Genomic DNA, 13,447 nt, shown 5'->3' with positions numbered 1-13,447 from the left:
CCAATGTCTGCGTCTCATCCAATTTGGGCATTGCGCCGATTCCAGCGGCCAACATAAGTGTATGCAGCAGGACATTGGGATCGATGGGCATGGGCAGACCAGAGGCAGCAGCCGATGCTGCCGCTGTTCCAGCACCCGACGATGAGACCTGACCCCTTGGCAATTTCGGCGAAATATTAGCAGATCTCGATTCCAGATCATCACCCATATCGCTGCCATTGTGCTCGGACATGACGCTAAGTTTACTCAATTGTGCAGTGGCCGCAATGCGCTGGGCCAAGTCCTGATAGTGCTGTTGATGCGGCGTCGATGCATTGCTCTCCCGTTCCATCTCATGCTCATCACCCTCGGCATCATCATCGCCCGAATCGTCTGGCTCATCGAATTCAAGCTCTTGCTGCAGCCGCAACAATTCTGGCGGTGTTCGGGCATTCAGACGTTTGGCATCCAATGTAATCTTATAGAGCTTATTTCGGAGTGTGGACCGCGGCACATGGTATTGGCTTGCCGCCTTACGTGTACCCAATTTGTTGGCCAAAACATCTTGCAATGCTCTATTCAGATCCTCTTCGCTGTAAGTGCGTCTGGCCGATGAAAGTGGTGTCGCACAATCGGAGAGAGCTCTGCAAAAGAAAAGCAAATGGGTAAACATCAATTCGTTTGGTCGTTAATTAATGAAAAGTTTTCATATTCCATAGATAAATTTACGTTAAATGCTTAAACATTCAATGAATTTTCCCTTTAACTCTTTGGCTTTTCATTATCTTTCCTTTTCCTTTTAATTTCACCTCACTATTTTTCTTTTGGCTCTTCTCTGACTGTCTTAATAGATAACTTCATTGCAAAATTTGCTTATAAATATTTCACTTATTGATTGATTTCAATTGAGTTATATATATTTGAAATCAAAAACAATGATGCAAGTGATTTGTTTTATGGCTTTATTGTGGATAGATTGTGATTAGATAAGCAATGACTGGATTTCAAATCTTTGATGAAATGAGTTAAAGTAAATATATATCATTCTGATATCATCATTCAGATTGCCTTATCAATTCTGTAGTAATTGAAATATTTTACAATCAACTCATATTTCTTTGGTGATTTCTCACTTGACGTTTAAATGCTGTCAGCAACTTCAAAGACCAATAAAGAGAATGAATATATATAATATCTTTCCTTTTGGAGTAAAGATGTTGTTTTGTCAGGGGTTTTTTTTTTCGGTAGGTACTCCTTCAGACACACACACACACACACACTTATGCGCAAAAGTGCGCTGACAATGAGTGCTTCTTAAATGTCTGCAGCAGGCAAATGGAGAGTTTGGCAAGGACATAGTCAAAGGCAAGCCAAGGATGTGCATTGGTATACAATTTTCAGTTATTTTTTCCCTTTTTTTTTTGGGTGCTACTGAGACAAAAGATGACAAGCGACAGCAGCAGGAGTAAGAGGAGAAGAAGGAGAGCCAGGAGTTAAAAACAGAAGCTGCAACTGCTAAGGATGGGGAGCGAGTTAAGAGAGCAAGGGACAAACATGTTTTTGAAGTTCATTAGACGAATTTCACAAAACATTTTTCACTTAATGCCAACGCGAGTCCAAAACCCAACCCAATCCAACCCAAAACTCAAACCCTGGCAAGGCAGAGCACTTCTGTTTCTGTTCCTGGTTGGATGGCCCGCTCACTTTTGGTGGCCCGTTTGAAAAGGCAACTTTTTTTCTTCTCCTTTATTTTGTGTGCAACGAGAATGAGAATAACAACAACAACAGCAGCAGCAGCAGCAGCAACAACATCAGTGAAAGCCGTACGAAATTTTTCTTTTCTTTATGCTCTGTCAGCAGGGAGAAACGCGCGACAGGAGACGAGACGAGACGAGCTCGAGACCCTTTTTTTTTCGTGGACGGCAGCGCGGGGCATTGCACTGACTGACTAACTGACTGACTGACTGACTGTCGCCAATTCGAGGCTGAAGGTAGCGAAGGAAAACGCACAGCTTCTTGTCCTCAGCGCCTTGTGCTTGTGTCTCATGGCCCTGGCAAAGTCACAGTAATTTTTGTATCCCTCTCCCCCGACATTTTTCATTCTTCTCATATTTCTTTTATTTTTTTGGGTTCGTTTTTTTGTTTTTGTGATTTCTTGTGCGCGTCTGGAAAATGTCTGAAATTTTGTGCAGACACACGAAAAAAGGAACAGAATGCGGCAGGCAGCAGGTGGCAGTAAATGTTAAGCTGGAGGCGTGGCCTTTGCTGACCGTAAATGGATTGGGTTAAGGGGGGGAAAACGTAGGCAACTCAGGCGACTAAGTGGAAAGAGAGACACCATCATTAATGGCGACAGTTTTTCGCATTTTTGCATCTACAAAATAATTTGCCCCGAAAAAAAAAAAAAGAGGCATCAACATGCTGAGAGAGAGAGAGAGAGAGACAGAGAGATATGCAAAAATTTGCATAATTGCACCAAGTGAAGTCAACCATCCCGAAACTTGGGAGTTGAGTTGGGCCCGATCTCCTGACAAAAACAGCAGCACCACCAACAACAACAACAACAACAACAAAAAGGAATGGATGGCGGATAAAAAAAAGGATAAAAAAATGAAATGAAAAATGTCATTTCAATGTCGTTTGGATTTTTTGTTGGTGTCGTTTACCTTTTGGCTGCACTTCAATTGCAATTTGCTGTTGCAGTGCCAGCCTGCTGCTGCCGCTGCTGCCGCTGATGTTGCTGTCGGCAGCGACAGTGACTGCAACGTAAACAGTTGTTCTACAACATTGAGCATTTTGTTGCCGTTGTTGTTCTTGTTGCACGCATGTGGCAAGGATTCATTTGCACCCAAACCCAAATGTGCCTTTATTTTTTTTAATGTCGTTTTTTGTTCTTGTTGTTGTTGTTGGCATTGCAATTTTTCTGACATTTTGTTTTAATTTGTGGCAGCAGCAGCAACAGCAATATGAGGAAAAAAGGGTTGATTTTTTCGATTTATTTTTTGTTGCATTTTGGCTTGATGTTTGTGTTGTTGTTGTTACTGTTTGCAGTGCCAACTGAAATATATTTTACAGTCTTTTTTTTCATGTGTGTGCGTATATTGCTTCTTTTTTTTTGTTGTTGTTTGGTTCGGTTCATCCCACACCTTTTATTTACCACGACCCTACCTCAGGTTTCATTTATCAACAGACGACCCCGCCATATGCACATTAACTCACACATACATAAGTAGCTATATACACAGACTTCTATGTACATATGTACATGTACATATATAAATAAATATTAAAGTATATACATATATGCGTAATCTCTTTTTTTTCGGCAATTCGATTAAAGCTTATTTATGAACAGCAATTCATTATAATAATCGATATAAATCATATAATATATCAAAATTTAGTTATTACATTCAGATATCGATAGATAGAGTCGATCTATAGGAATTTGTCTATCTTCTAAAGAGAATCTTCTTCTGATCCTGGGGGTACATTTTTGACATTATTTTGAAAAGGTAAAGGAACTTAACCCGTTTGTGGGCACAAAAGAACAACACGTTGGCAAATCCATGTCAGTCTGTCTGTCTGAGAGAGTCAATCTCATGCCCTAAATTAGAAATCACTTTGAATGAAATTTGGTAAACTATTCATTCAATTTGGATATCAAGTGAGACAATTCGATTATAGATCGAAATCCTACTCAAGTCTTCTACCTAAATTAAATATTTAAAAGTCTTCTTTGAAGCATATAAAGTGAGCAACTTCTTCTGATAAAGATTATTATTATTATAAGTAGGTACAGGATATAGTTGTATATTTTACAAGCACTGGCAACTAAGGTCATCGGCTTAGACGAAAACTACATCCATACACTAGCCTGGGATTCAAACCACCCTATGATTAAGAATTGTATTATATAGTATACAAATATTTGAAACACAAAGCTTAATTTGCACTACAAGGGTATACAAAAGTCGGCACAGTCAAAGTTACCTTGAATTGAATTGAAATCTATCTTATGACCCAATAATTAGCTCCTAAAATCTACATATGTAAGCAAGGACTTTGAAACTATGTCTAATTAACCTAAGCTAATCTTTATACTAGAGTTTTTAAAGGCAATCCTCAACTCTTAATATCTAAAGATACGCCATAGATATATCACAAATTTCTTTCTTTAAAATGGGAAAAAAATCTTTCAAATGGATGTGGATTAACTTTTTGCTTGTGTAAAACCAACAACATTATAAACTCAATACATGAATTAATACGCCGATAAAGTTCAATGAATGATAATCATTTGAATATGTTAAAATTGGCTTACTTTTTGCCTCTATATGAAAACAAAATTGAAACTGTTTTTTTTTTTTTTTTGTGTTTATTTGTTTGCCCTTTAGAGTTTAATTACAAAATTATGTTTTTTGTGTCTTAAATTTCAGTTGTTTTAGTCTTTCTCTTTCGTTGCGTGCTGCGTGACCGCTAAATGTGCCAGTGGCGTGACAAGGGTCATGAGGGGGGACGAGGGGGTTTCCCGACATTACATGGATGGGCAAGAGGGGGCAGGGTGTAACGGATAGAGGGATGAATGGAATGCGCTATGTGCTATATGTGTACTTATGTATGTATGTATGTAAAGATGAAGGGGTTACAGGCATCCGATGTTGGGTCCAACGAGCATACAATGCCTCCAACTGTCCCATACCGTAAATTTCTGTCTCTCTCTCTGTCACTCTCCATGTGAATGTGTTTGTGTGTGTGTGTGTGTCGTCTCCGTCGAATGCAATTTTGTTAAAAATGCATTAAGTGAATGTGTGCGTGTGCTGCATTCATGTATATGTACATATATGTATATGTATGCATGTGTCTGTGTGTGGGTATGAATGCAATTGCATGTTTGTTTTTGTTGCCAATGCAGTCGCCTCATCCTGCCCCCCAGCGCCTACACTTGATGCGTGCGCAGCAAACCCTCTTACACACACACACACACACCCACTCAAATATGTATGAAAAAACTCACCCACACACACACACATGTATGTGTTTGTGTGTGTGTGTGTGTATGCATGCACTGCAGTTGCATTTTTTCGGAAGATATGCACTCATTTTTTACGTCTGTCTCTGCTGGCGTCGCTGTCAACGTCGAACTGGTGCATTTTTGTATATGGTTTTTTTTTTTCTATCTCGCTCATTTAAGCGACATTTCATTCACTCACGCACATAACGACAATCAGCCAGGTCGAAAAACTCACCCGAAAAAGGTTCCCTCCCTGGCCCAAACCAGGTCGCCTCAGCCCCAATTGAAATGACAAAAAATATGGCAACAAACAGCAACAACAACAGCACAAACCCTGTTTAAAAATTGTTGGCCTGCAGCAGAGGCAACAACAACAATTATGGCAAAAAACAATGGGCAAGTGCACGCATTAAGCATTTTTGTTGTTGCTTTGTTCCAGTGATACCCTGCAAACTTTGGCTAGAGAATTATAGCACATATATATTCCTGATCAGTGTAAGATCTCTGGCCCATTAAAAGCAAAGTTTATTCTTAAGTTTTGCAAGTCAAAGGTTTGTTTTCATTAAAGGGTATTTGGAATTCGCCGACTGCATTAAATAAACGAAATTTTTTTGTTGGTATTTTCCTTTTTTTTTGTTTTTGTGCAATTTCGTGAGGGAAAGGGGTGGGCGGCAGCGTTGTTGCAGTTGCTGTCGCTGCTGACGTCGACGTCATCGCTCTATGCCAGTTATTACACTCACAATCTCGTCTTTTTTTGTGTGTGTCTGCTAATGTATGTGTGCGTCGGGAGACTTTTTCGTAAACGAAAAATAATGAATATATACCCAACGACAATCCCCCCTCCACCAACTACCCCATCCCTGCAACCTTTTGCCAAAGTGCATAGAAAAAAGTAGCAAAGAAGAAAGACCAAAAAAAAAAAAAAAAACGTAAAACGCAGCATGCAAAAAAAAGCGATCGATATGATGCACTCATTTCTGTCTACTGCGACGGCTGACGACGGCGACGTCGACGACGACACCGAGCTGCTGCAGCTTGACTTGGAGTGGCAATGTAGTCATTGCTGCTGCTGCCTCATCATCAGCACCAGCAGCAGAATCAGCAGCAGCAGCAGCATGAAATAATAAACGCTCGAAAAAAGCCAAAAATTGCAGCGTCAGTGGCTTTTGTGCCTCAAGTGGACTGTGGCTGAGAGGGAACTACAAAAGGAGAGAGCGAGAGAGACAGAAAAAGGAATGAGGGGCAGTGGTGGGCAAGGGATAGCCAAAAGATGCGACCAGGGGTTTTACTTCCTATCGTAAGCACTTGCCGATCGTTGTCTAATGCATTTTTTCCTTAACTAAAATTTAACTTCCAACTTTTTGCTTGTCGCATTTCCTGTCTACTTTGTCTTTGCCGTTCACCTTCTACCGCACATTGCCCCCTTTATTCCTTCTCTTTTACTCTATTGTTTTTCCCATTTTTTGACATTTTTTTTGTGCCTTTCCATTTCTTCCCCTTTCTTTCATTTTTTTTTTTGTGTATGACAATTAAAATAGGTGTACGAGATGGTGCATGGCGGCGGCTGCTAACAAACACTTGGCCATGCTTTAGACAATAGACAAGGACTCGTGTTTGCGGCTCAAGTGGCAGCCGCAGTCGTTGCCACAGTCGCCGCTGCATCACACACAAAAAAAAAAGAAAGCGAAAAAAAAAAAATAACCGAAAAAAGTAATGACAAAAATTGTGGAAGTGCTGGAAAATTATGCACACGTTGACTATGCTAGCTCCTGCTGACTAACAAGGCTCTGTTGTCTGAAGTGCACAGACGTACACACACACACACACACAGAAGAACATACCGAAAAATAATAATAAAAGGTGCTTCTGAACATTTTAGAGTAATTAAAAAAAAGAAATAGGAGGAAAGAAACACACAAAAACAAAAAATTGGTAAAAAACCTCAAGGAGTTAAGGTGCAGAACACAAAACGAAATACATAAATTTTGCATTCTTCTTTCTGTTTCCTTTCATTCTGCTTTGCAGTTTTTCTTTACCTCCTCTTTTATTTTTTTTTTTGTTTGCTCAAATTTTATGCAAATTTATGCAGCTGACACACGCCCATCTTTGCTCAGCCCTTCCGTTGGTAATTAAGCGTGGCCGCCAAGCGATGCGTTGCCTCTACTGTGCTATGGGGCGTATGTGTAATTTTCGGCATCGTTTCATAAACCACACAATCAAACATATACCTCTTACATACATATGAGTTTACATACATATATCTATATACATGTATATATAAGTGCAATTGCTGGATTTTTATATAGGCATATAACAATAAAAGCAGCTTCTCTGCCAACCAACAAACAACACCCAAAAAAAAATGGAAAAAAAAACCCTTGCAGGTTGATGATGGGCTATAGCCAGCCAGCCCAGATAAGTATGCTACAATAAATGCAATGTCAGAGGCGGAGGCACACAGCAACGCCCAAAGTGCAATTATCTCATGTATTGTTTGGCAAACGAGTCCTGTTTTTTGTTTATTTCATATATGTATTTTTTTATTTTTCACTCTCCAAGCAGGGATTAATCAATTCTTAACGAGATTTGCTATAAGAATAACACATTAGGCAGCTAAAGATCAATATATGACTATTTTTTAGCTATGTATTAGTTAGCCTACTGCCCATTTGTATTCTGAAAAGTTTTCTTAATCTCACTCCTCTCCAAGGATTTCAATTGCGTTAAGGCACAGAGAGAGAGGAAAGCAAATAATCAAAGCCATTTTAAGTTTATAAACTTTTTACTTGGCCAGAATTAATGACTCATGTAAGCCAAAACACCTGGCAGCTAAAGAGTTCTATTATATAGTGGGTTAAACAATTAATTTGTTAACCTTCATTTGAATATTAAACTTGGCTTAAAAGCCGGTTTGAGGTCAAAGACCAGAAGACCTCATTCATACCTTTTGATTATAAAGTTCAAGTATCTTGCAATGAATGTAATTAAGATGAAGAGCCAAGAAGTATATCGAAATTATCAGTAAGGGTATTAAAGTGCCACTAAGTGCCTTTATTTTATTTTTATTTTTTTTAATTTTGCATTTATTTTTACATGCATTCTTATGTATTGTGTTGATGGTTGAATTTTTTCGTACTTCTTTTTTGGCGTTTGCGCAATGCTAGGATATATACTTATATATATGTACACGCATATACCTATATACATTTGTATATAGTATGTAAATCTATACGCATATATGTATAATTAATATGAAATTATATGAACTTGGAGGTTTTTAATTTATTGGCTTAACACTTACCTGGTTGACTTTATATCGCCACTAATTGATGAGTTCGGCGATGGTTTGCTACTAAGATCCAGCGGAGCATCTACACTGGGACTGGGCGTATCTTTGAGTGTGGGACTAATTGCAACGGCAGAAATATCTTCTGAGGTAGTTGGCGTTACCGAGTTAACATGCTGTTGATTCACTGCCAATGAATTGATCAGACTGAAGTCGGCTAACAGTGCCAATTGGGCGGCCATTGAGTCCATTGATGTCATTTTGACAGCCTGTTGGGTTAGCAGCTTATAAAGTTCTTGAGAATTGGTTGCACTTGTCGCCGACGATGCTGCTGCGGCAATGTTGCGTGCTCCAGACTGGTTGTTGTTGTTATAAGTTTTGCTGCTGCTGCTGCTGATGTGCAGTGAGGCGCTCGAATTGCTGTCACTGTCGTGCTGCATGGTAAAGTTAAAAGTTAATATACATACTTTAAATAAGTGTCCCAAAAGTATGAGACTAAGACAGAGGGAGAGCCTCACCTGATGCACTATGTTGCCGTTGTGTTGAATGGCCAATGTGGGCGCCGTTTCGGCCACTAATTCGCCTATGGCGTTCACCGTTAACAGGCGACCGTTAACACAGAAATTGCACTTATCAGACGGTATCCAATCGTTGGGCTCTGGCGGTGGTGATGGTGTACGTGTACGTGATGGTGATGTTGCACTCGAATCTTGTGATGTGTAGTTGTTCTCTACAAATGCAAAAGTTGATGAAAATAAGAATATGAGATAAATTGTTAACTAATACTGGTTAGCACTTTCTTCTGGCTTCTAGGCAAAGATTACAAATGATTCTTGTTAGAATTTTTCGCTGAGTCTAAAGCAAAGATATACAAAGACTTGTTAGAATTTTCGGCCAAGCTCCGATCAACTCTATTTAATTCATATTTTTTTTGAATTTTTGATTAAGTTAAGTAGGTAGTCTTACCAAAATCTTCTGTTTGCAATTGCAGCGTTTTATTTAAATGTTGTTGTAGAACGTTGGGCTTATCTAGACGGTGGTTCTGTGTCTTACAGTGGTTGTCGTTGCCGTTGTTGCTGCTGCTGTTGCTGTTGTTGCTGCTGTATTGCTCGTCCTCTGGGCCTATTAATATGGGCTGTTGCTCTGCGATATTTAGTTGGATGCGCGTCAGTTGTTCCTGATAATGTTTCCATTTCCTGCGACCCATAAATTCTTCAGCAACGCGTTCTAAGCCTAAAAGATAATAGGTTTAAAAAATGCAAATAATTAATAATTAAGTTTAATAAATAATTCAAAAAGTCTGAGTCGTTGCATTGCCATAATATGGCATTTTTTTTACTCAAGAATTTTATATAAGTCGATTTGTTTAATAAACTATAATTTGCTTGGCATGGCAATTATAACCTTTTTGAATATATTTTTTTCTCTTCTCTTTTTCAATTCTTTTGCATTCGTATTTTTTCTTGCGCCTGGGAATTTGAGCAGACAGAAATTACTTAATTGAAATGTACAGCAAAAAAAAAAAAAAAAAGAATATATAAATATGGGGGAAAAAAAGTAGCAAAAAGGAAATGAAAGAAATGGCAGCAGTCAATTATCCACTGTATAAATATATATGGCATACGTTGCGTATGCGTAATTATTATGTACATATGTAGATGTGCTCAGGCATGTGTCTATGTGTGTGTGCGAGTGTATGGAAAATTGATAGATTTGTGTGTTTGCATATGGTAAAGACTGCAACTCCTTGCTGCATATCCTTGCATTTTGGAGCCTTGGCGACTGTCTCTAATTGCCACAAAAGTTATGCAATTTAATGCAAAATGCATAGGCAAAGGCTAGATGGATACGCGTGGCAATCGGACGCATGGGCAAGGGCGACAGCAACAGAGTGTGGGGTGGGGAGCTCGTGGTGGTGGTGCTGGTGGTGCCACTTTAATATCCAGGCATGCGTGGCTCAAAAGCAAAAGTTTTTGCGCATATGGCAAAAGGCTACGCGTCAACTCACACGAAATGCGAATTAAAAAAAAGAAGCATGTAAGAAAATTAAGGTAGGAGACAGAGTGAAATGGGGCGCCTTGGCATCCCCAACAATAAATGCATATTGCACATTTTATTTATTTTTTTTGGTGTGGCTGCATTTTGTAGGACTTTTCTTGTTTTGAGTTTTATTAGCAAAACAATACAAAACAAAAACCCAAACAAACTGAGAGCATAATATATTTATGTATGTATGTATGTATATATGTAATTTTTAAGCCGGAAGTTGGGCAATCCACGGCAACGTTAGTCATGTTGTGTCCTTGCGTCGGTGCGTCATCGTCCTGAATGCGCAAAAGTGCGTGCGTTTCGTGCGTGCATTGGCAAGTTGGGGACCCAAAGTGGGGGCCGCCAAGCGCCTGGAAGCTACGACGACGCCCCGCCTGAACGTCAGCTGCTGCTGTTGCTCATTCCGGCGCAAAAGTGGAGCGTCATGTTCAAAACTTTTTAGTGTAAAAATTGCATTGCAGTTGCAGTTGCAGTTGCATTTTGTTGTTCTTGTTACCGTTTCGTTTTTGAGCGCTCAAATAAACAGGGTCGTCGTCAGTCGTCGTCGTCGTAGTCGTCGCCGTAAAGTTAGCGCTTTAGGGGGTTGTGCTTCCATTGCGTCAACATTGCTAACGCCACCGTCGCCCGTTCCGTCTCCGTCTCCGTCATCGCCACCAACACCACCGCACGCACCGAAAAAAAGGCGAAAAAACGAGGTGAATGTACGCAAGGGACCTGCGAATCTCAAACTTTAAAATGCAACCAGTCCACAGACACACACACACACACACTCACGTGAATTTTATTAAAAAAAAAAAAACACTCAAACATACAGAAATTTAAAAATATATGCAACATTCTTGAAATACTCTATCCACGCTTAAAACTTTCTTCTTAATTATGGCCACACCTTTAAGATCATAATGAAGAAAATCATCATGCTAATCAGTGGATTGAAAGAGAAGTGTAGATTGCTTAAAGAATTACTTTATAAGATTACAATGAAAAGTGCAATTTCGGAATGAGATCAGTTAACAAAATACTATACACACTTTTAACTACCATATAGACCACAAAATCCACAAATAAATATTAGATAATATGTATGACTTCCCCCTTCATCTTGCTGTGGCAGATCAGGTATTTATATATTGGCAACAACAACAAGCCCACTTTGTTGCTTTATTGCAAATATTGGTTCATAATTTGTTTAAACGAATTGCAAATGTATGTGTGTGTCTGTTTTTTTCTTGCTTTGCTTACTCAAGTGCCAGGTTAATGATTAATTTCAGCTACTCAACTTGGCCCAGAGTATCTACGTTGAAATGCAGCTCAGTTATGTGTAAAAAATAAGGCTAGGGGTTGCACTGTCAGCCAGGCAGCAAATGCATACAATGCGGCACACGCACGGTGGCACGCATAAAATGTCTGCCATATGTGCGTGCGATGTATGCTTGTATGTATGTATGTGTGTATGCCATGGGTTTGTATGTGGTTGAGCGACACACATTGCGTATGACGACAAAGTTGGAGGCTAGGCAAGATTTCAATACTGCTACTAGAGCTGTTTGGTTCTGGTTTTGGCTCTGACTCTGGCTCTGATTTCGCTGTCTGCTAGAGTCGCGTTTTTTTTTTTGCATTATGCCAAGAAAGCGCCTGAATGTATGCTAAATAGATTTTTTTTTTTTGCCCCCCCTACCCTTCACCCGACCATAGACGTGTGTGCATGTTGTCGTCAGTTTAGACCATGTCGATGGGAGGCCTGACCTATGCAAGCTTCCAACTGCTGCTATAGGACTGTCTGTGCGTGAGTGTGAGTGTGTTAGTATGCGAATTTGTGTGTGTGTATGTGTGTGTTTTTTCGCATTCAAGGCAACGGCACACAAGAACACAACGTGACAAGTCAGGTAGGTTGGGCTATGTCTGCCTATCTGTCAGTATGTCTGTACATATGTTTGTTTGTTTGTCTATTTGTGTGTCTGTTTGTTTGTTTGTTTATTGTTTATTTAGGGTCGTTGCGGTTTATGCCGAGGAGACATGGGGAGACCTAAAACTAACAGCGCGTCATCATTGCAATCAAAAATGAAAGTGCGTTTAATCAAAGTTAACTATTAAAGCCAAATGACTGAACTAATTGCGGATGGCTTAAAGTGTGTGCATCTACCCATGGGGCGTATGATTAATATGCATGTTGTTAGCTTTTTACGTAGGTGTACAACAACTCACAAAAAAAAAAGCAATTAAATACGAAAACACATTTAAAAAAAGGTAACACACACACACTCATACAAATGCAAATGGCATGCGCCATGAGAGACAACCAACCAACGCATGAAAAGTAGCAAAAGAAATGGACGAAAAAAAAATGCAATTATCGATTAATGTGCCACATTATATGGCTCATATACATGCACATTATATACAGTCGGTAGATAAGCCCTTATATATTTTAGGTACATAAAGTGGGCATATGTATGTACGTAGGTGAAACATTTAAAAAAAATAAATCCGCGTTTTTTTCTCTCCCCTTTTATTTCATTCATTGCTCATCCTTAAATTTCTTATGTCAGTTTTGAGAAGTTGTCATTGTTCCTGTTCAATTGTTGTTGTTGCTGTTGTTGGCTGTCAAGCCGTCTATATAAGTAAATTACTATAATGATATATGCACATATGTATGTATGTACATACATACATTTGTATGTACACGTGTTTGTCTATGAGTATAATATATATATATATATATATTTCTCTTTTTATATACTTGACTCTTTTGTTATTACCTTTTGCATTATTTTTGTGGCATGCAACCCATGTCAACCTTACACATCACACACACACACACACACAGACATACACAAATGTATATATATATATGCCACAATATCTTGACATTTTTGCCATATTTTGCTATTACGAATTTCGTTATTGGCCATGGTTTAGTTCGGCAAAATGAATGCGTGCCATAAAGCCAAATGTCATTTTCATACCTTGAGCTACACCTTAGAGTCTAATATACATATATATATATATATATATATCCATGTCTATCAATGAATACTTCATAGGTGTAGTGCGAATAACACCTGGGCGTTTTCACATATAATTAAAGGTAATTAGATTACATATACATATACCAAAAT

General features: G+C 39.0%; 1 protein-coding gene across 1 annotated transcript in view; it reads right to left on the bottom strand.

Moving 5' to 3' along the window:
* Positions 1-13,447, bottom strand: part of Eip93F (Ecdysone-induced protein 93F) — a 75,387-nt gene that overhangs the window by 9,280 nt on the left and 52,660 nt on the right. The window contains 4 exon segments of the mRNA XM_068300370.1: positions 2-623; positions 8,295-8,713; positions 8,798-9,009; positions 9,246-9,512. Coding sequence (XP_068156471.1) covers positions 2-623; positions 8,295-8,713; positions 8,798-9,009; positions 9,246-9,512 — 1,520 coding nt within the window.

The sequence above is a fragment of the Drosophila tropicalis genome, unplaced genomic scaffold, assembly GCF_018151085.1.
Source record: "Drosophila tropicalis isolate 14030-0801.00 unplaced genomic scaffold, ASM1815108v1 contig_878, whole genome shotgun sequence".
Classification (NCBI taxonomy): domain Eukaryota; kingdom Metazoa; phylum Arthropoda; class Insecta; order Diptera; family Drosophilidae; genus Drosophila; species Drosophila tropicalis.
This window is presented reverse-complemented; position numbering and strand designations above follow the sequence as displayed.